At 32.8% G+C, this 20,400-nt stretch overlaps 2 protein-coding genes across 2 annotated transcripts in view; both read right to left on the minus strand.

Moving 5' to 3' along the window:
• Positions 1 to 20,400, minus strand: part of LOC129236986 (chondroitin sulfate synthase 1) — a 107,298-nt gene that overhangs the window by 21,402 nt on the left and 65,496 nt on the right. The window lies entirely within an intron of this gene.
• The window catches only part of LOC129236983 (probable WRKY transcription factor protein 1), a 38,370-nt gene that overhangs the window by 2,687 nt on the left and 15,283 nt on the right, over positions 1 to 20,400 (minus strand). The window contains exons 3-9 of the mRNA XM_054871327.1: positions 6,890 to 7,286; positions 6,645 to 6,757; positions 5,962 to 6,400; positions 5,636 to 5,824; positions 5,339 to 5,527; positions 3,723 to 3,827; positions 3,266 to 3,317 (exon numbers count right to left, since the gene is read on the minus strand). Coding sequence (XP_054727302.1) covers positions 3,266 to 3,317; positions 3,723 to 3,827; positions 5,339 to 5,527; positions 5,636 to 5,824; positions 5,962 to 6,400; positions 6,645 to 6,757; positions 6,890 to 7,286 — 1,484 coding nt within the window. The remainder of the gene's footprint in view (positions 1 to 3,265; positions 3,318 to 3,722; positions 3,828 to 5,338; positions 5,528 to 5,635; positions 5,825 to 5,961; positions 6,401 to 6,644; positions 6,758 to 6,889; positions 7,287 to 20,400) is intronic.

A 20,400-nucleotide genomic window follows, 5' to 3' on the forward strand; every position in this document is an offset into this window, starting at 1 on the left:
GATAATAGTGCTCGGCCCGCGGTAGGCAATGGCAAACCTCCAAGTGTATTTCTGCTATGAAAAGGAGGAGCTCGGGCAAACACCCAAAAACGGTGTAAGCGCCAATTTATATATTAGTTTGATGAAAAATAAATCCATTATTTTCTCGGTAGATAACTGTAGTGATCGATGTCTCATAAAGTATCGATCAAACAATTTAAAAGTTGATGCTCGTTGTCAAGGTGTCATTATCACCAAAAAAAATAGTTTGCTGTTTTTTATTTGTACCATTCAGTTGTGAGTTACAGGGTGTTGTCAATGGAAGTCAACAAACAGTTAGGTACATTTTACAGTTTTTCTTTGATAAAGGCGAAGGCGCAACCCAGGGCGCTGAAATTGTGAATGATGTTTATAGCGCCGATGTAAAAGAAAATATCGATAATGTCAATAAAAACAGAGAAATAGTCCAAGTTATAATAAAGCAAAGTTTCGAACTTTGTATAAAATTTGTAAAAACTCAGCAAATTTTCATCAAAATTTCCATCTTCCTACTCAGAATTTTTAGAAAAATTGTAGGTATTCAGTTTTATACATCATTGAATTTTTATACGATAAATCACACTTATTTTAGAGAATTTTTTTTTGTCGCGGTCTTGAGCATTTCATTTGGAGCATACTCCATATTTTTTTAAATGGAAGAAAACACCCAACACCGTTCGCAGAAAAAATTGAAACTTGCAATTTATTCAACTTCCACTAAAACTCAATCATCTATAAAACTGCATACCCAAAATTTTTCCAAAAATTCTGAGCAAAGAGTTTGAAGACTTTCGTTCGAAATGGTAACCATTTGCTTTTACACAAGCCTTCAAATCATTAGCTATTGCAGCACGCAAGGTTTCCATGGATATTGACGTCGCTGCTCGAACCAAAGATTGTTTCAGACTCTCCAAATTTCTATGAAGTCTTCAACAGGGCATGTTCTCCAATTCTGACCACAAACTATAGTCCAATGGATTCAAGTTTTAGCATATATTTTGTCGTTTTGTTTACTGAAAACTTCTTCAACAGTGAAAATTGTCCCATCTGTCTAATTTTCTTCAAGCGCATTGTCAAAAGATGACTAGTTGACATGGATCTGGTCGACACATTCATTGCACTAGATATGGTTTTCTGCTGTCTAAGCATTTCTGCGCATTCTTTCGCGAACGGCTTTTAGGACTGCACTAGTTTGAACCACGCGAGGATGACTACTTCTTTTTCTGTCTGACACTTCAGACATTTGGAAAAGACACTGATCGTGTGGTAAAAAAAAGCATTCTCGAAACATTAAGTTCCAACAGAGCCACAGGAGACACAGAATCCTGGGCTCGTACCCACTAGAGGAGGAAGACCTACAATTGCTCCCTCCTAAGGAGCTGGTTCGATTCCTCGGTATACTAAATAATTATAATTAAGTAATTAGGCGCGTATCCTGGTCGCAGTGCATAAATGCCTTAGCCTAACCCGTACAACCATTACCATTACCATTACCATTACCATAATTTATGAGTAGACAATGCATACGAACAAAAGCAAAAATAACGGAACTTTTTTCCGCGAATTTGTTCTCGCCGTATGCATTGTAAAATTTGTCACAGAGTTTATGGCAAGACGAAGTAGCGACGTTGGACTAATTCACTTGATAAAACAAAGAATCGTTCAGCAGATATACATATAAGGGAAATTTAAAAAAATGTAACGCAGCCATACGCTGAATGGAATATGCCATTGAAGTGGTTGTTTCAGCAATATAAAGACCCAAAACACACAAGTAAATTTGCCACAGAGTGGTTTCGGGTCAAGGGAGTTGAGGACATGTCGTGGCCTACTTAGCCACCTGACCTCTACCCTATAGAAAATCTATGTACGGATAGAAAAAAAAAGAGTGTTGCCGATCGTTGACCATCAAACTTCACAGATCTATGAAACACGGTCTAGGAGACATGAAAGAGAATTCTACAGAAATGGTGTCGTAATCTAAGCGATGCCATGCCACGCAGATGCGGAGCAGTAATAAAAAATTGTGGTTATTCAACGAAATATTAGGAAAACTAACGCGAATAAAAATAAAATAAATAATTGGCGCGTACATTTCTGTTAGGTGTTTGGCCGAGCTACTCCTCCTATTTGTAATGTGCGTCTTGATGTTGTTCCACAAATGGAGAGACGTGCACTTTTAAGCCGACTCCGAACACCAATGGCTTTTATGAGGAGCTCTTTCATGGCTAAAATACACTCGGAGGTTTGCCAATGTCTGGCGGGGGGAGTCAACTTTAGAAACACCTTTTTCTAATATTATTTGATTTTCATGCACTGAAGGGGAGGCGTTTCGACTCCATCCAGGCGATCCAAGAAACTGTGACAGCCGAATTGAACGGGATTCCGGCGGATGAGTTTAAAAAATGTTTCCTGCAGTGGAAGGACCGCTACCAGCGGTGTATTGACGCTCAAAGGTCCTATTTTGAAGAATATTAGTTGTATAAGCCAAAAGGTTTAATAAAGCTGCTTAAAAAAAAGGCTCATTACTTTTCAATCAAACCCTGTGATATTAATAAAAAAGTTTTAATGTATGGAGAGGCTGTATGAATGGAAAAATATGTGGTAAAAAATGACTGAATAAAATTTAATTTTTTTTTTAATAAATACAACTTTTTGTTTTAGGTTGAGGTCATTCCTATTATTTTGAACACAACTGTACATACCCAATAAGTTGATAGAGTGATTCAGGTTTGAAGTCAAACTCTCGCAAGGCTGTTTTCCTTACAAAAACAAACTAAAATTTCTTTCACGTTTATATGTCACAACTCAATTACTTCCTAAATCATGCGAAATTGTAATGTTGCCGACATGTTCAGTTATATATACATATATATATATAATTGGAGCGTACACCCTTTTTGGGTGTTTGGCCGAGCTCCTTCTCCTATTTGTGGCGTGCGTCTTGATGTTGTTCCACAAATGGAGGGACCTACACTTTCGAGCCGATTCCGAACGGCAGATATTTTTTATGAGAAGCTTTTTCATGACAGAAATACACTCGGAGGTTTACCATTACCTGCCGAGGGGCAACTGTTATTAGAAACAACTTTGTCATTCGGCAAACATTAATGGACACACCTTTCTGCACGAGGGTTTAGATTCATATATATTTTTAGAAATGTTTGTACTTTTGGCCAACTTAATATATTCTATATGCGTATATGGATTAACTTATTATTTCATTTTTTATCTGGTAAACACTTACCTAAGTTCTCAGATGAGGTATCATTTTCCCATTTGCTCTTTAAGAATCCAAACTGTTTTGAAAATGTTGGTATGTATAAAATAATGTTAAAATCAAAAATAGTTAATTCAGATACGAACTCTTTGAAAAGAGGATAAATATCACTGGAACAACTTTTAACAAAGCTGTTTTCGCTTTTCTCTTATGTATAAAAGAAACAATAAAATAAAAAGCATTTAGAAACATCAATAAAAATTGACATACAATCTGCGGTGTTACGTTTAGTAAACTATACCAAAAATATCGAGGGGAGTCAATAGTCATAAATGGATAATGACGGCAATAATAGTAAGGAAGAGTTATAAAATATGGGCCCTGAGCTATTGAAAATCGTTCGCAATTTCATGTAGCGTATTTACAATGCTGTCGATGTATGTAGGTACATATTTTTAAATCAAATCGCTCGTTTTCAACTTACACTAGCCATAGTTTCAGCAGCTTCATTGCTATCTTCAGTTTCATTATCCGCCTGCGGCTGCGTTAAATTACTATCATCCGGCACATCGCCACTGCTGTTATTATCCTGCAATGAAAACATTCGGGGCCATGAAATAATGCAATTCCATTTGCGTTTCTAAATACGCTTAATTCGGATACCTTAAATCAATGGTTGTATATTCATCAAGTCGTAGAACTTATTCCTCTAATACAAAATATAATTATGGTATAAACGCATTTAATAAACAAGTTGCATAGTGTTCTTATTTCATTAACATTAGTTTTTCTTTGTTTGCACATAGTAGGAAAGCGTTTATGCTTCTGTAAAATTTGATTTTTTTTCAAGAGAATGCAGCAGTTTTCAAGTTGTTCATGATTATAAAATCAGTTTCGACCAATACATTAATTAATATATATAGTTGTACATATGTTGATAGTATGTCAGAATACATTAATACTCTAGCATATTTAAATTTTTCTAAAGGGGTCATATGGAGGGTATAAATCAAAGATTTAATTACACTAAATAACTAAAATTAAACAGTGCACTTAATACTAGTAATCAAAAGCTTTTTGCTATTCATTTCAGTTATGGAAAGGGTAGGAAGTTGTGAAGTGTACTAAGGGACTGGGGCTGGTCACTTCACTTTTTCGGGAAAGTAGCTCCTATTATCTTAGCTCAGATTACTGTTTATTAAACGGTAAACAATTCCAATCGACGAAATGGCACAGACTTTATTACACAATATTTAATCTAAAGTATTCTTTCCTTTGTTAATATTTATTTTCCAACCATTCATATGTAAACCGGCTTGAAATTCTCAGCGTAAACGTACAAATGAATAGTACTTCAAAATGAACTTGTTTACAGATAAACGTTTGTTGTTATTGTAACAGCATACAATGCTTCCCATACAATGGAATGGGAATGCTGTTGACTATGACAGTAGCTACTGCTATGGCTGTTTGCATTATTTCAGCTGCTTTATATATCTATTGATTTTTAAAGGCCTGCCAGAGAATATATTATATATTAAGTCAAATGTAAACACGATCGATCTAATCTGCTTGGTGCGGAGAGCGATTCCTTAAGCACATGTAATTATATTTCTTCTTAAAAATCAATAGAAAGATGAATAGAAGAAATATAATTTTTTGCATGTCTTTACAAAGAAGTTTGGGAGCCTACAAGAGTGGGCGTGTTTTACAAAGGTCAAACGGGGCAAAGTTCATGTGTTTTATATACAATTTTATTGTACATCAAGTATTTCAGGACTGAGTGTTTTTAGGTAATTGAATATTCGAAAGCTTTTTACTACACAGGTGAGGGTGGGGACAAATACTGACCCGCTGAATTGATGAAGAGTTTTAAAGTTAATTAATTATTTTACAATAATTTCTGCATATTCATAAATACTTGTTTACATAGAGCAATGCATTTGCATTTGCATTTGCTTTCAAATATGAATAACTAATCTCGTTTTACGAAACTGTTGCATCTTATAGAAAAATCTTAAGTCCATAAATGTATGTAGATTTGCAGAATGAAAAAGTTTATAGGGATCAGATGAAATATAAGGAGTTGTAACTATTTACCATCACCATATCCTCTGCATCCTCCATTTCAACCAGGTTCTCCAGCAAGGATGCCACGTCCAATTTAATGTAGTGAAACGGTGTTGGCTTCCAAGTGTTAATGATTGCCTTAATATCCTTTTCAGATCGGTCGTGTGTGTTGCGATCCAAGCAGGTCTCCAAATCACACAGCAAGTCAACAATATAAGGCTATAGTGTAATTAATTAAAGATAAAAAAGAGCAAAGCAAAGCAGAATATGCAACATTGTTAGGTATTTTCATTCCCAATTTATGCCAATATGCCAAAAAATGCTTACCATAAAACCAGAATCTTTCGAGTGACAATAAAACTCATTTAAAGTGCGCAACGAATTGTTATTGCAGTCGATTATGATAAAATCGTATAAATTATCTGAAATTGTTTTCTTAAAAGATTTTATCAAATATTGCATGTATGTCTCCTCCATATCGGCGTCATATTCATACAGAACTTCTTTTTTCGGTATCTAAATAAATTAAAAGTACAACAATAACATTTTCTAGCAAATATAACAATTAAACATTTATTAAGCATTGGTATACAGAGATATCTGAAATGAATTTATGCCCGCTCAAGGCAGCTTAGCTTTTTCTTGCGACTCACCTTTTTGCCAGTTTTCGGGCAGCGCTCTTCATAATCGTTTTCAATTAGAAAATAATCATCGATACTCAAAACGCGTGGGTTACTCCCACCCATTTCTATTTCCTTTTCTTTAATCAACTTCGCGACATGTGACTTTCCGCTTCCGGGAGGACCACGCAATATTACACAAACCTTTTTGGGTCGCGTTAAACGGCCCGGGTTGAGCAGTATTTCGTCGACGGTTATGGTATTTTTGTTTTCTATACTGGGAAATGACATTTGCACATGTCCACTTGGAATATTCGGAATGTTCTCATTAGCAGCCGCCGTTGAAGGGAAAAGCGAATGAGTCGGCTCAGTTGCATTGTGTTGTACTGAACATATAAATGGTTTATTCGATGTGAGCATAGGTGGTGGTGGTGGTGCCGGGGAGTCATTGTCACGATTGTTTTCCAAATTGCTACAACATTAAACGGAATCAAATTATACATCAGGGGAACTGAAAAATTTTAAAATATAAATTTGAGCCCGATTCATTTGTTCGTGTTAATCGTTCGAATTGGAGCCAATATTTTCTTTTTTCGTGAATATGTACTCTGGCCGCTGTATAGAGACGAGATCTTCCATCATACACCATTTGCCGAACGATTTACTAAACAAATAACATTGAGCTCTAATAGGATCCTTTCTAGAGGCTGACTTACTCTTCATTGTCAGATATTTCTTCGAGTTCTTCGTTAGTTCCTTTCGGGGAACTTACATTGGAATTGATTCTTTCAGTTGGATTTGCAGTTTGATGTGAATTATCGTCCTCACTCTGTTAGGGATTAATCGTTTACTTTATCGAAATCTTATTCAGCTTTATTTGTTTGCTATATTTTTTGATTATGTAGTTTTTGTTTTTTGTATGTTTCATCCAAATAAAAAAGAATTGGTACTCTTTTATTACCTTATTCTCAGTTTCAGTGTTTTCTTGCTGATACTCCGGAATAGGCGCTGCCGTTCCATTTGCACAATCATCTTGAGGTGCATTGTGATTTTGTTGAGCCGTAAAATTCTTCTTCTTTTTCTTATTTTTTTTCTTAGGATTGACAATCGGGGGCTTGTTGTCATATCTATTAATCCCGGGATTGGACAAATGTCCGTAGTCAAAAGTTTTTACTGGTTTAAATTCATCCGTAAAACTGAAGGCGTTCGTATTAAAGGGATTGGAAAGCGAACCACTAGCACTAGATCCCTTATGCCCGTAATCTATTACTTTCGGTCGGGAGACTGTGCTATTTTGATAATCTATTACTTGGACAGGTCGAAAGAAGTCATCTCCATAATCTCTGCCATTTCCGGGGCTGTTCAATTAATTTCGTATTTTGAAAATTTTAAAAATCATTAATGTAGGCTTGCAAACACTATCGTCATTTCCAGCTTAACTTGCAATATTTTTTTTTTATAATTTCTTCTTTATTTTTACAGTATAACTTGAAACATTGCCAACACACGAACCAAAATACGAACTGTCAAGCGCCATGTCTGAATGAAACTGTCTTTAAATCGACGAATTGGCTTAATGCAACAATTTCCATTCATAGGCGTTGCAGTTGCGCGATTATCTTTCAATATTAAATATAAGTATGTAATGCAATATATGCATGACTCAATTACCGCTGAGAAACAGCTGCTTGTACATAACACTTTAATTCTCCAATGGACTTTAAGGTACGGGTATTTTGGGCCGCATACAAATTTTCATTATTACATTTTTTCCATTTGCTTGGAAAATCTAATCTAAAAAAACCACTCAGAACCATTTTCACAGTGACGAATTAACCTGTGGATAACTTTAACTCAGATACACGTATGTGAGTTAACCTACAGATCGGTTCACATCGATAAGTTAACTTCCAAATGAAACGTAAATTAAAAGTAAAAAAGTAACATTTTTGCCTTCGCCGCAATTCGCCGCAGCCGCTCGACAATGTAAACGTAACAAAAAATTAAATAATTAAAACCAAATAACTAAATATCCGAAAAAGACGTGCAACTTTTTTTCTCTTCAAATGGGAACACGAAACTAATTATTTTTTTATTGAATCTTTACTTTAATTCCAACAATCATTTATCACGATTAGTTAGCCAAAGGTTAGCTCACGCATGTTGAGCAGTAAATCTTAAGTTAACTCGCTGGTGCGAAAATCAAAGTCGATAATTAACTGGCGAATGTGAGTTAACTTGCCACTGCAAAAATGGACCTAATGAATGTTGTTTTACCATTCATGCACCTTTTACGGGTTTTTCACAAAATTGGGTAGATTAAGGCTGGAAAATAGTTTGCCCCCATCTAAAGATTTTTAGAAGATTTCACATGTTAGAAGGGTACATAAAGGGTGGGTTAAATGTACATATATAGAAACATACAGTATGTCAAGAATGAGTTTTGACATGGAAAATAAATTAAAGCTTTTTTTTTAATTTCCTTTAAATGCTGTGAATAAATATGAAACAGTGCAAAAAAGAAATCAAAGATAAATAAAGAGGGCAATTTTTTGCTATTGAAATCGAAAAATTTAATTTATTTTCAATGTCAAAACTTATTCTTGACATACTGTGTATCGATACTGACGGCAAAGCCCTATATCCACAAAGTCCCAAAGTCATCCCTTTATTTGTTGGAATTTCCAGGGTATAAATCCAAGAACACTATTACAGAATAATGCCATCGTTTATAATTGATGTACTTGAGTATGGAAGGGAACCTTAGGTGCAGACATTTCACTAACTAATTTACAGCCTCATTCAATGTGGAACTGAATAATTAATAACTTTTTCTATGGTGCGTATGTATATAAATACAAAAAAAGAAATTTTAATTAGGCACATAATTCCATGCACGGAGATTTTAAAATCAGTTAAATCATATCTTTGGTGTTACATATAATTAATTAGAGATTAATATAAGCAAGTTTATTCTATTTCATATAAGTTCGGACGATTTGTATAAAAATATGGCAAAGGAATACATAAATATGCGTTGTGATAGGGAAAAGAATCAGCTGGAAAATGGTACAAAAATATGTTTGACACAATCAATATCTGTTTCTGGCTCACGGAGCAAACATGAAAAATTAAGAGCGCCACCTATTCCTGCACAAACTTATCTATCGATAAATTGCATAGGGTTCATTTTTTCAGCTATGATTCGAAATAGTTTTGTGTTGGTGATATAATACTTTTTTAAAGTACATTAAGCATTTGTATTATAATCGGGCTTAAATATTGTATTTATTGAAAACTTATATCAACAAATATTATTTAACTTAAACCATATTAACACTTCTTCAGACGTGGAATTAGCATTCCGCCGTGAGATGATGCTTTGCATTAATACGTTTATGAAATCATCCACCCTTTTACTTTACCTTTTTACAGTTATCTTTAGATGTATATGATTATATTTATGGTCGGAAATCGTTATGCATTTTATAGTAACAAATAACTGATTCAGAAATGTTTTAAATATTATTTTGAATTTACTCCTGCAGAAATTATGTAAACTGTGTAAGCTGAACTGCTTGGCATAATTTTTTTGAAAATATAAAGTTTCATAATGGTGGCGGTTCTAAGACATATTCCATACATAATGGCGTAATTGGCTCCTTCAAATAAAAAATAATAATTTTATTAATAACTAACACCCAACTTGCTTCATTACATTTCTACCCACCATTATTGAAAAAACCTGCATATTTAAACTCATAAATATTTTTTTTTTATTTTCAAGTACGTTCATAATGATTGAGGATAATGCATAAATAATCTATTTTTCCTCATATATTCAGCTAAACTTTCCATTACTACCACAATGTATTTGGATGAGGGGCAGAGGAGGAGGGGGCGTGGCACTACCTACCACGCCCGTTAGAAGGAGTAAGGTCCCACCAATATAACTATGAACCTCCTAGGGTCGCTATAGAACCTCCAAGAAAATCGTAAAAATTGCTTACGAGCGTATTTTTTTCGTTTTATTCATTTCTCATTATTGTTCTTTTGACAGGACTTTATTTAACAAATTTTATTATTTTATTATATTATTATATTATTTCATAAAAAAAAGCTTTAAATGAAATGTTCAACCAATAATGAGTGTTTATAAATGAATATCGTTGCTTTTCGGTGTTTGTATTTAAGTAAAAAAAGTGTGTGTAATAGGGCATTTTTTCAAGCTTACGCAAAAAATAAGCATTTATTTTTAACATTAAATATTCCTATTAATTCTTAACGGTAATTTAAAAATAAAATAAGAAGTACTATAAATCAAAAGGCTGAGATATCGGCTACATTTGTATGTAGTAATTTTTAAATTAGGTCCGCGCACTTGGACATTATATGCAAACCTTTCGTGGTAGTAATGGAAAGCCAACACGATTTCGCATTTCATTTCGCAATTCATTTACAAAATAAACACTGGAATTCATCGCTGAAACTTTTACTATCTGTGAATATATTCAAATATCAAGTTGAGTTTATTAACCCCTTGGGTACATTTGACGTCTGAAACACATCATGCTATTGTTTGCCCTGGGAGCGGTTGACGTGTCTAAGACGTCATTTGAGTTTAGACAATATTTAACACACAAAATTCTGTTCCTTTCATATTTGCGATACTCTTACTCATTATGTCAGAAATAAGCAATATATTTTGTGATAGTGATTGTATAGAACAGCAAAAGAGAGTGAGAATTAAGAGTAAGTGAGCGAGGTATAGTTAGAATTATTTGATGTTGAAGAATGAACGATGTAGGTGGAGTCGCAATAAGGACAAACTTAAATAATAAGTTCTGGTGTGTTTATTTTAATATATAAATATAAAACTTAATATATAATTATAATAATGGGTATAACGATAGTTTTAATGAAAGTGACTTTGAGAAATCTGCATATGGATTGAAGAAATCTTGAAAAATACCACACTCTTCATAATTATTAGTAATTGGTTTTTTGTTATAACTTGAATTTATTTCATTTACTTTTTTTTTGTTTTTATTAATTTATTTTTGTGTTGCGATTCTATTTACCTCAAGTCATCTTAGTAGTAGGTAGTATACAGATATCAGCGATATTTTAGAAATAAATGAGTTCTTACGTAAAATGCACTGCTTTTACACACTACTCCAAACAACCAAAAATTAAATCCGTTCCACAAGCAAATATTTTCTCTAATAAATCCGTACCCACGGGGTTAAGTAACTACAACTCATCATCTAATTAGCACAACAGTTTTGCTTTCGCAAAATTCCACTTCATCTGAGCAATCAGGCAGATTTCAGTGAACTTTTGACAAAACAACTGAAGACAACTGAGCCCTTTGGACCTGTTAAGCATTCAATTTATCGATTTTAATGCAGTATTTAAATTAATAAAACCCATGGATTATTGTTCTAAAGCCAAAAGCCGCTGCAGAGAAATAAGTTGTTTTGTTAAAAGTCCACAGATTTGTTTGGGTTTTTCTAAGGCACATTAAACACGCAGCAGCAGTAAAGCAAACCCAAGGAGTAATTTATTTTGTTTTTGCTTTTGGTCCTTAGAATGTGAAAATCTGTAAACAAAGATTGACAGTTTACAGTAACTTAAGCAAAATTTCACAGTTTAGAGACTAAATAAATAAAAAAGAAGTTAAAAATGCAGCCCTGCTGCTGCTACCTACTTCATGTGCCTTGGGTTTATCTCATTTTCTTCCAGGTGTTATAAACAGCTTTTCATCTTATAAGTACTATATCCCATCCCCCAGTTTTATCCCCAACGTACGACGAGTGCATCTAAGGTATATTAAATATGTTTGCACAACAGTTACTTGTAACTGCATAATGGAATCGAGATGGACACGACATATGTAATGTACTTACACTTGTGGTCACATAATTAAGTCACTTGATCTTTTCACAATACTCGAAAAATATTGCATGCTAAATTTTTTCGTTATTTTTTGTATAACAAAGACTTTATAAATCAAAGTCGCAAACTCTGTACAAAATACACAAAAATGTAACAAAATTTCAAAAAGTTATCAACAAAATGCCAAATTTTTAAATTGAAATTTCTAGAGAACTTCTGGGTAGGGTAAGCTGATTTTATCTCATTAATTTTTTTTTTTTAACTATTGAAAAATCCTTTCATCATTCATCATGAAACTGTACTTGTATGTTCTGCTATTACGGCAATTATATTGTTATTACGGAATTCATTCCAGCGTAACAGTGTATTTCGACATGGGACTGTACTTGTCTGTACCGTTACTACGGTACCTCCTTATTTTTATTTCTAGTGTTATATTTAGAATTGAGTTGATTGATCAAACATTTTCTTATTATTCTTTTTTAACCGATCGAGAAGCCATTTTGTGACTTGTGGTGAAGTTCGAATGTCGCTCAAAAATCGAGTTAATTCTTAACAATTTTTTCGCATACGATGTTGAACACTTATTTCCATACTAAAGACTTTCGAATATGTGCTTTTTACGGAAGAAAATTCTAAGAACTAATTCATACAAAATTAACGAAAGAATCTAACATGAAACCCATTGTGAATATTAAAAAAACATCACTGCGCCAAAACTTTTTTGACTAACTGTATCTTGGGGAAGATCCGCTTCATCTACTAAATCAAAATTTGCTGAAAGAGATAAAAAATCAATAATTGTACCAGCTTTGTAAAAATTTTTAATCTTACTAAAGTTAAGTACTGTTAAAAAACTGGTTATATATTCCTCATATTAGTTATCTGTTTATATGTTTATATGGCTACTGCAGTTGGTTACCGTACACTTTTCCCAATCCATTTTTCCCAAAACTTTTGTTCCCAATAAAATAACTCCCAAACCAATTTTCCCAAAAACAATTTTCCCAATTCAATTAAAATCCTATTTTTCCCAAACTTGTTTTTTTTTGCGTAGAACTCCTTTTCGCGTGGGCGGCCTTCGGCCGCGCTTCAAAAAAATAACCCTCATCAGTCCGACTCCGGCTACGCAATCCACCGCATTTTTGCGTAGAACTCCTCTAAAGAATTTATTTTATTGGGAACAAAAGTTTTGGGAAAAATGACTTTGGGAAAAAAGTCTTGGGAAAAACAGTTTGGATGAAAAAATTTGGGAACATTTGCCTTTGGGAAAAGTAAGCATTGGGAAAAAAGTTTGGGGAAGAATGGATTGGGAAAACTGGTCGGCAACGACTGCAGTTATATTACATAGGCCTCGTTTCTTGGATTTGTGTGTATGGTGGGTATCGATAACTTGATGAATGCATTTAGGAACTTCATAATAGGGCATCTAGAAAATTAGCCAAGTATTTTTTTTTGTTTTGGGTTATGAAACATACAGTAAAGCGTATCTGAACCTATATTCGGTAATTAAATAAGTTTTCTTATTTTCTCTTTTAATAAATTTTCTAGTGCAGGTCAGGGAATCTGATAACAATAAGATAGCGTACCAACTTAAAAGAAACAAGGAATTTGTTAGAATTCAAGCTGTATAAATCGTACGATTGGCATTTTTATTTTTTAATAGCCTTACTCTGATATCAAAATAAGCAGTTCATATGACTTGTAGTCAGCTATAGACCGTGGAATCTATATGCAATTCTTTCTTCTAGACACCTTACTTCCACAAACCAACTAAAGATACGAAATTTTCAATAGCTTTTCCAACAACTCCAATAAATACACAAATCATATGTTCAGCCTCTCAAAAAAAAAAAAAAAAACGCATTCAAAGGAGAAATTATGTGTATGCTAAATTACCTGCATTGTGGAAAAATATATACATTAGGGTGGTCCAAAAATGCATGGGAAAAAATTTTTATTAAAATTTTTATGCTGCCGCCCCCCATAATGGTAAAGAATGAAAAATAAAAAGACCCGTATTTTTTTTTTTTTTAATCAGACCATATTTAATGGTGCCGCCGAGGCTTTGAAATATCCCATGTATTTCGCATGGGAAAAAAATACTTTTTCGTAGATTTCATGTAAAAACCTGGAAAATGAATATATTTTAACCGGATACCTCAGTTTCTCTTCATAATTGGTCAGGGAATAACAACCAATTATGAAATAATTAATTTTTTTGTATTAACTATTTTTTATAGAACCCCAAAAAGCCCCCATAAAACGAAAATCTAAGAAAAATTCGAAAAACAATATTTTATATTACTTTTATGATATTTTTTTGTGAGATTATTTCATAATTGGTTGTTATTCCCTGACCAATTATGAAGAGAAACTGAGTTATCCGGTTAAAATATATTCATTTTCCAGGTTTTTACATGAAATCTACGAAAAAGTATTTTTTTCCCATGCAAAATACATGGGATATTTCAAAGCCCCGGCGGCACCATTAAATATGGTCTGATTAAAAAAAAAAAAATACGGGTCTTTTTATTTTTCATTCTTTACTATTTTGGGGGGCGGCAGCATACAAATTTTTTTTGGACCACCCTAATATACATACATATGATTATACGGCTGGTATGAAACAAGTTATTTCGATTTGAAAAAATAATTTATGTTAATTTAAACTCTTAAACAATTTTTCAAAAACTCAGTGATAAATGAACATATTTTATTATTCCAAATGAGAAAAACTTTTTTTTTTTTTTTGACAAAGTAGTTCAAATATTGTTTAGGGAAACTAGTCAATAAATAAATAGCCTTTCGCCTTTATTTTAGTTTTATGCGATTTTAAGAAATATCTTTCGATTTCATTTGAGTTTTTGGGGCGTTGGACACATTTCAGTTGATTAGGGTAGATACAGATAAACATAAGTGTGTATAGAATAACAGGAGTACAAAATATTATGAAATCAAACTAAAATATCTTTACCAAAGTTCACGTATACCCTAAAAGTACGTTCACATATGCAGTGATTAGCAATAAGTCCACAAAAATTTATCTACGCTTTCACATAGGGGAAGATTAGCGGCAAAATTGACAATCACCTGTCAAGACTGTTTTGAGAGATTTTTCATAGACATTCGTGTGGTGGAATCTCTTTTTGTTTTTAGTTTAATTAAATAATTACTAACGTTATGAAGAAAATATAAATAGAAACAATAGTTAAATATAAATAACAAAATACTCTTGCGAAATCCAATTTACATTTTATAATAAGCAATAACAGGCCAAAGCGTCTATGGGCACACGCTGTTTTCTGCAATGCGAATGCATAATTAATAATATCTCACACAAAATTTATTAGAATTAAGTCTACAAACCACTTTTCTTTGACGGCGTCCATTTTATTTAGTCTTTACTTTGACGTTTCTCCTTACATTCGTAATACAATTTTTTTATTGTTTTTGTTCTTTGCGTTTTGTTAAAACACAGGGTTGTATGGAAAAAGGTATCTTTATAGTCCAAGATTATTTTATTATTTCGGATTCCGGGAGACAGATTTTGTATTGGGTAATCTCGCTTTTTACTTACGGATTGGAAGTTCAGCCCGAAAAAGTAGATAATCTAGTTCTATGTGAACTTCTTATAAATAAGAATTTTGATTAAACAAAAGCAAATTTTGCGTTAGTTATACAGCCTTTAGTTTTGATGACTAACCAGAAATAGTAAAATATGGGTTAATGGTCTAGGGTACGTGGCAGCACGATTAATTGATTCAAATTTCGAATTTAATGTGTATGTAAGCATACCTATAAGTTAATATACAATATATACATATATACACCCATAGTTAAAAATGTTTACACAAAAGCTGAAATTTCGCATAAATTCAAGCGCTTGCTTTAATGGGAAACATACCGTTGTTATCTTTGAACCTGCACTAGTAATCTTTGCATGCTCTAAATATTTCAACAACAACATTTTTCAATTTTCCAAACAAAGACTTTCTAGTAAACATTGTGAATACTTTCTTGTAAATACTTTTTACCATTGGTATAAGTGCATCTGAAATAAATTTTTCAAAACCATTTATCAAATATCCTCAAGAAAGTTTTTTTACAGAGGTTTTCTAGATACAATTGTTTGGTTCAAACTGGCGAAAAAGGGCTATGCCACGTCTCAAAACTTTTTATTACTTATATTTCTTTCCTTAACTTTATTAGTTACTCATATTAGCATTTATACCTGCATGACGATTTTACTGTAATAGAGAGGGTAAGCCTGACTTTGATGCTATTGACGATTCAGTGAATTGTTCTCTGATTATTGGCATATTATATTTTTCTTTTCAAAACAGAAGAAGAAAGTGATCTAACAACAGCAAAGGTAATTTACTCTGCCTGCAGCGAAAGGGAACATTTGAACAGCTTTCACACAAAAAATTATGCTAAATTCCTAATAGGCTCGTTATTACATTTCACGCATCTTCCTCTTATACTGAAGATGGGCGTGGTAATAGTTATTTCAAATATCTCCGATCATTATGCAAAGCGTGTATCAAACTTTTACCCGAGCTATCCACAGTTTTTACATAGAAAGGAGGAGAAAAGCGTAGACATACAATCTGGTACACATATACACATATATATATATATTTTCCCGTGATTCCTAGGCGGAACATAGGGTCTCAACCATATACATATATACACCATATACCATATCCATCTCGATTCCGTTATACTATTAAATGAACATTCATTATGCCGTAGAGCACTGGAAGTATTTACGCACAGTTTTACCCAGTTTTAACCCTTTTGTATTGTATTTGTAAATAAATTAAAGCATTTAGGTTGATAAAATTTAAACTTTTATTCTATACCTTTTTAATAGGGTATGTAGTATGTATGAAGGTTAATTTTATAAACTTTTATTTAGTTAAATAGCGGTGAGGTCGTCAAAAGTTCCACCATACATTCGAATTTCGGCCTCAGCAACTTATCTACATACTCGGCTGTCACATCATGCTGACTTGCTGCACAATGTTCCGCAACAACAACAGCTACATGTACACATACCGGTGCATAAATCAAAGTTGTAAAGATGGCAACTAATTCACTGTATTTTGAAAACTCCGACACATTACATTTAAAAAACCAAAGTTGCTTAGCTAACAACTATCATTTCGAAATATGTACGTAATTCATAAATACGAGTATACAAGTAAGTATGCATATATTTGTTTTTGTTTTTTACTCTTCGTTTTTATCATATAAAACCAGCGGTTTTAGGCCATTATATAGTAGAGGTCTGCGAACAACTAGTTTCAACTGATTTTTTTTTATATATATGTAGATTTTCTGCTCTAATTGCGGTTGCCAGACTTGGAACTCCTCTGTCTTTTATTAAAATCTGGCTTCTTATTACCACCACTAATTGCATTTTAATTGTGGATTATTATTTGATAATGCATACGATTTGCAGATTGTTCACATTTTCGTTTCGCATACGATATGTAATTCGTGTTTGCAAGGGGCAATGAAAAGAGAAGGAATGGAATAGATATTCCAGTATTAACAGTTTTATAAAGGTGATTACACACTATTTTACTAAATTGAAAATGTGCATTGACACGCTACACTTAGATTTGTGAGACCGAAGAGAACGTTGCTTTGAAAGACAACGATTTATAATGGGGCTGGGAAGGCGGATTTTAAAATATGTATATTGGGGCATTGTAATGGGGTAATTATATTTGAGGTGGTGATAAAAATAAATTTTGGACTTTTTTTAAATAATTTGTTCAAGCTATATGCGGTGCGCACATATCGCTCATTTGCTAAAAGAGTGTCATATTAAAAAAAAAACTAAACAATTTTTTTTAATTAAATTTTTTTTTAATTTAACTAAAAGTTTTTTTTAATTAAAAAGTTTTTTTTAATTAAAAAGTTTTTTTTAATTAAAAAGTTTTTTTTATTATAACGATATCTTTTAAGAGTAATCATAAAATATGTGTACTTACTTCTACTTAGGGAGGCATACTAGTTGGCAAACTTTAAAGTCCTTTTTCTCAAATTATTGATTTTTTAACTTATGACGTTCTTCCAGCAAATCTACGATATGTATGTATTTTAAATCCCCATTTAAATTGCATCCGTTGTAGGTCTAAGTGTAATGTGAATGGCAATACCAGCGAGTATTCAACATATTAGGCCTCTTCTATTGACCACTTCTCTGCTCGCTATCTCTTTGTTCGGCTGACTTAACGAAAAATTTGCATGTGAAACCAACAACAAAGTTATCGAGCAGAATTGCCGCTAGCGAACTGATAAAACTCACCATTTTATAGATAAATGTAATTTGAGGCAGCTGTATTTCAACGTTGCCAAGATAAGTTCATTTATACCAGTTGCTTCATGTTCAGTTGCCACTTGTTAACGCTTGGCGAAAAGAAGAGGCCTATTATCCCTTACTGACGATAAAATTACAACGCCATTGCACACGAATACTTACACCATTCCACAAATTACTTCTTTTTACGCGCAGGAACCACTTCAAATATAATTATTTCATTTCAATGACTAAAGGTCCCTAGTATTTCATATTTAAGATCTGAATTTCATACTTCATGAATTCAGGATATTTACTTATATATGTAATTAGAGAATACGGCAATTGGATTTTTCAACTGGACTTCTATCACAAAAGCTTGTTTTAAATACAGTAAGGTCTTCATAATTCAAATCACCTATAATTGCAATTTTATTTTTTAAGTATTCGGATTTATAATTTATAAAGGTAAAATGGTATTTCGTTGCTTAATCATAAGCACTCCAATCGCTCCTAAAAACATAAAAAAATATTTATTCAAATATACTGATCTAGCATCCACACGCTCCATTATAGAATTGATCCCCTCATTTGTAAAAAAAAAAACCAAGCGAAAGCCTCTGAACAGAAAGATTCTTGTTAAAGTCTTCGCTTGAAACTTTTTACCCCACTCCTAAATGTGTGTACCTTTTAAATTTATATTTATGTAAATATGTAGTATAGATGTAATTTAGTAAGCGAGATGGTAAATCATAGGCTGCATATATGTACTTGGATTCAATTAAACCTGTTGGAAATAAATTTTGGGCATCACATTAAGTCACACAGGCATACCAATCCCTCAAAACAGGATCTGTAATCAATTATTCGGTAAATAATAATACTCCCGCATACTATTTACAGCCGTGATTACAATAATAGCAGAACAATATTTTGCTAAGTTTTGACTATTTACTTTTCTTCGGTCATTATTAATGAATATGAAAAAATTGATTAAACAAAATTCAAGGGGAATAATACCAATCGATGCGTACTAATAATCTGAAGAAAGTGAGGTTTGAGTGTATTAACTTTCGTGTATTTAATGATTGAAAAAATAAAGAAAAATCAACTTTTTCTCCTTTCAAAATTTCTTAACAAAAAACACGTTGATATTATTGCTCTTTTCAATCACTAAATACACGAAAGTTAGTACACTCAAACTTCATTTTCTCTTTACACAAGGAAATATATTTAAACTATATGTTATACAAAAATTCGGTAAATATTAACATTAACTTAAATATATTATTAATAAAAATGTATACAATTTTTGCGCGACGAACGAAAAGATAACTGAATGATGCTTGGTATTGCCACTCTATAGAAATGTAGCGGTAAGTGAATTTTTTTAAGGTGGTTTACTAATGTATTGCCGGTGACATTTGGAATGGAGACTTATTTGAGACAATATATTAAAATATTTTTTATAAAAACGCTCAGCAGACGAACTTTTTTTTTTGTTCCAAATTTGCACTATCAAATTAAATTTGATCAGAGAATATGCATGCAGGCAAATGAATACATTAAATTTTTTTTTAGCCGCAGAGGAAAATTTGGAATAAAAAATGCGTGTCGAGCTTGGTGGCAAAAAGTGTAAAAAAGTCAACGGGGTAGGTATGCATGCACGGTCAGCGAAATCGAGGGTTTTTTTTGACATTTTTTTCACATTTTCGTATTTTTATTCAAGTGCACTTTGGGATCTCGCTCAACGAACGAATGACCATAGAAAATTATACACTTAAACGTGAAAAATACACAAGGAAAACCGCAAACAAACAGTCATCGTGTAAATGCACGAAGATTTTCGAAGACTTCTTTAAAAGAGAATGTGCAAAAAACTCAGTGTGAAAAGTCATCGCATAAATTTCAAGGCGTATCTATAGAAGATGGTGTGATTAGAGTAGTTGATTTCCTCTTCTTTCATTCGCCTTTATTTTAGAAATGTCAGTAAAACGGATTGACAGAAAGTTGTTGTGTTGTGAATGCGCGACAAACTAATTTTATCTATTTGTCATTCATTCAATTCTTCTATTCGCTTTTCCTTGACAGTTCCAGTTTAAAAATTTGTTGTTGCTTGAATACCACGACCTTGAATAGATTCGCCTTGTCAGCTATGGTGAAAAACAAAATTGTGAGAATACCTTCGGTTGTCACGTTACCGGGGTATCGACAGCGGAATTCTGAACGCTCAATTCACACGTATTCACACACTTGAC

The sequence above is a fragment of the Anastrepha obliqua genome, chromosome 2 (assembly GCF_027943255.1).
Source record: "Anastrepha obliqua isolate idAnaObli1 chromosome 2, idAnaObli1_1.0, whole genome shotgun sequence".
Taxonomy (NCBI): Eukaryota; Metazoa; Arthropoda; class Insecta; order Diptera; family Tephritidae; genus Anastrepha; species Anastrepha obliqua.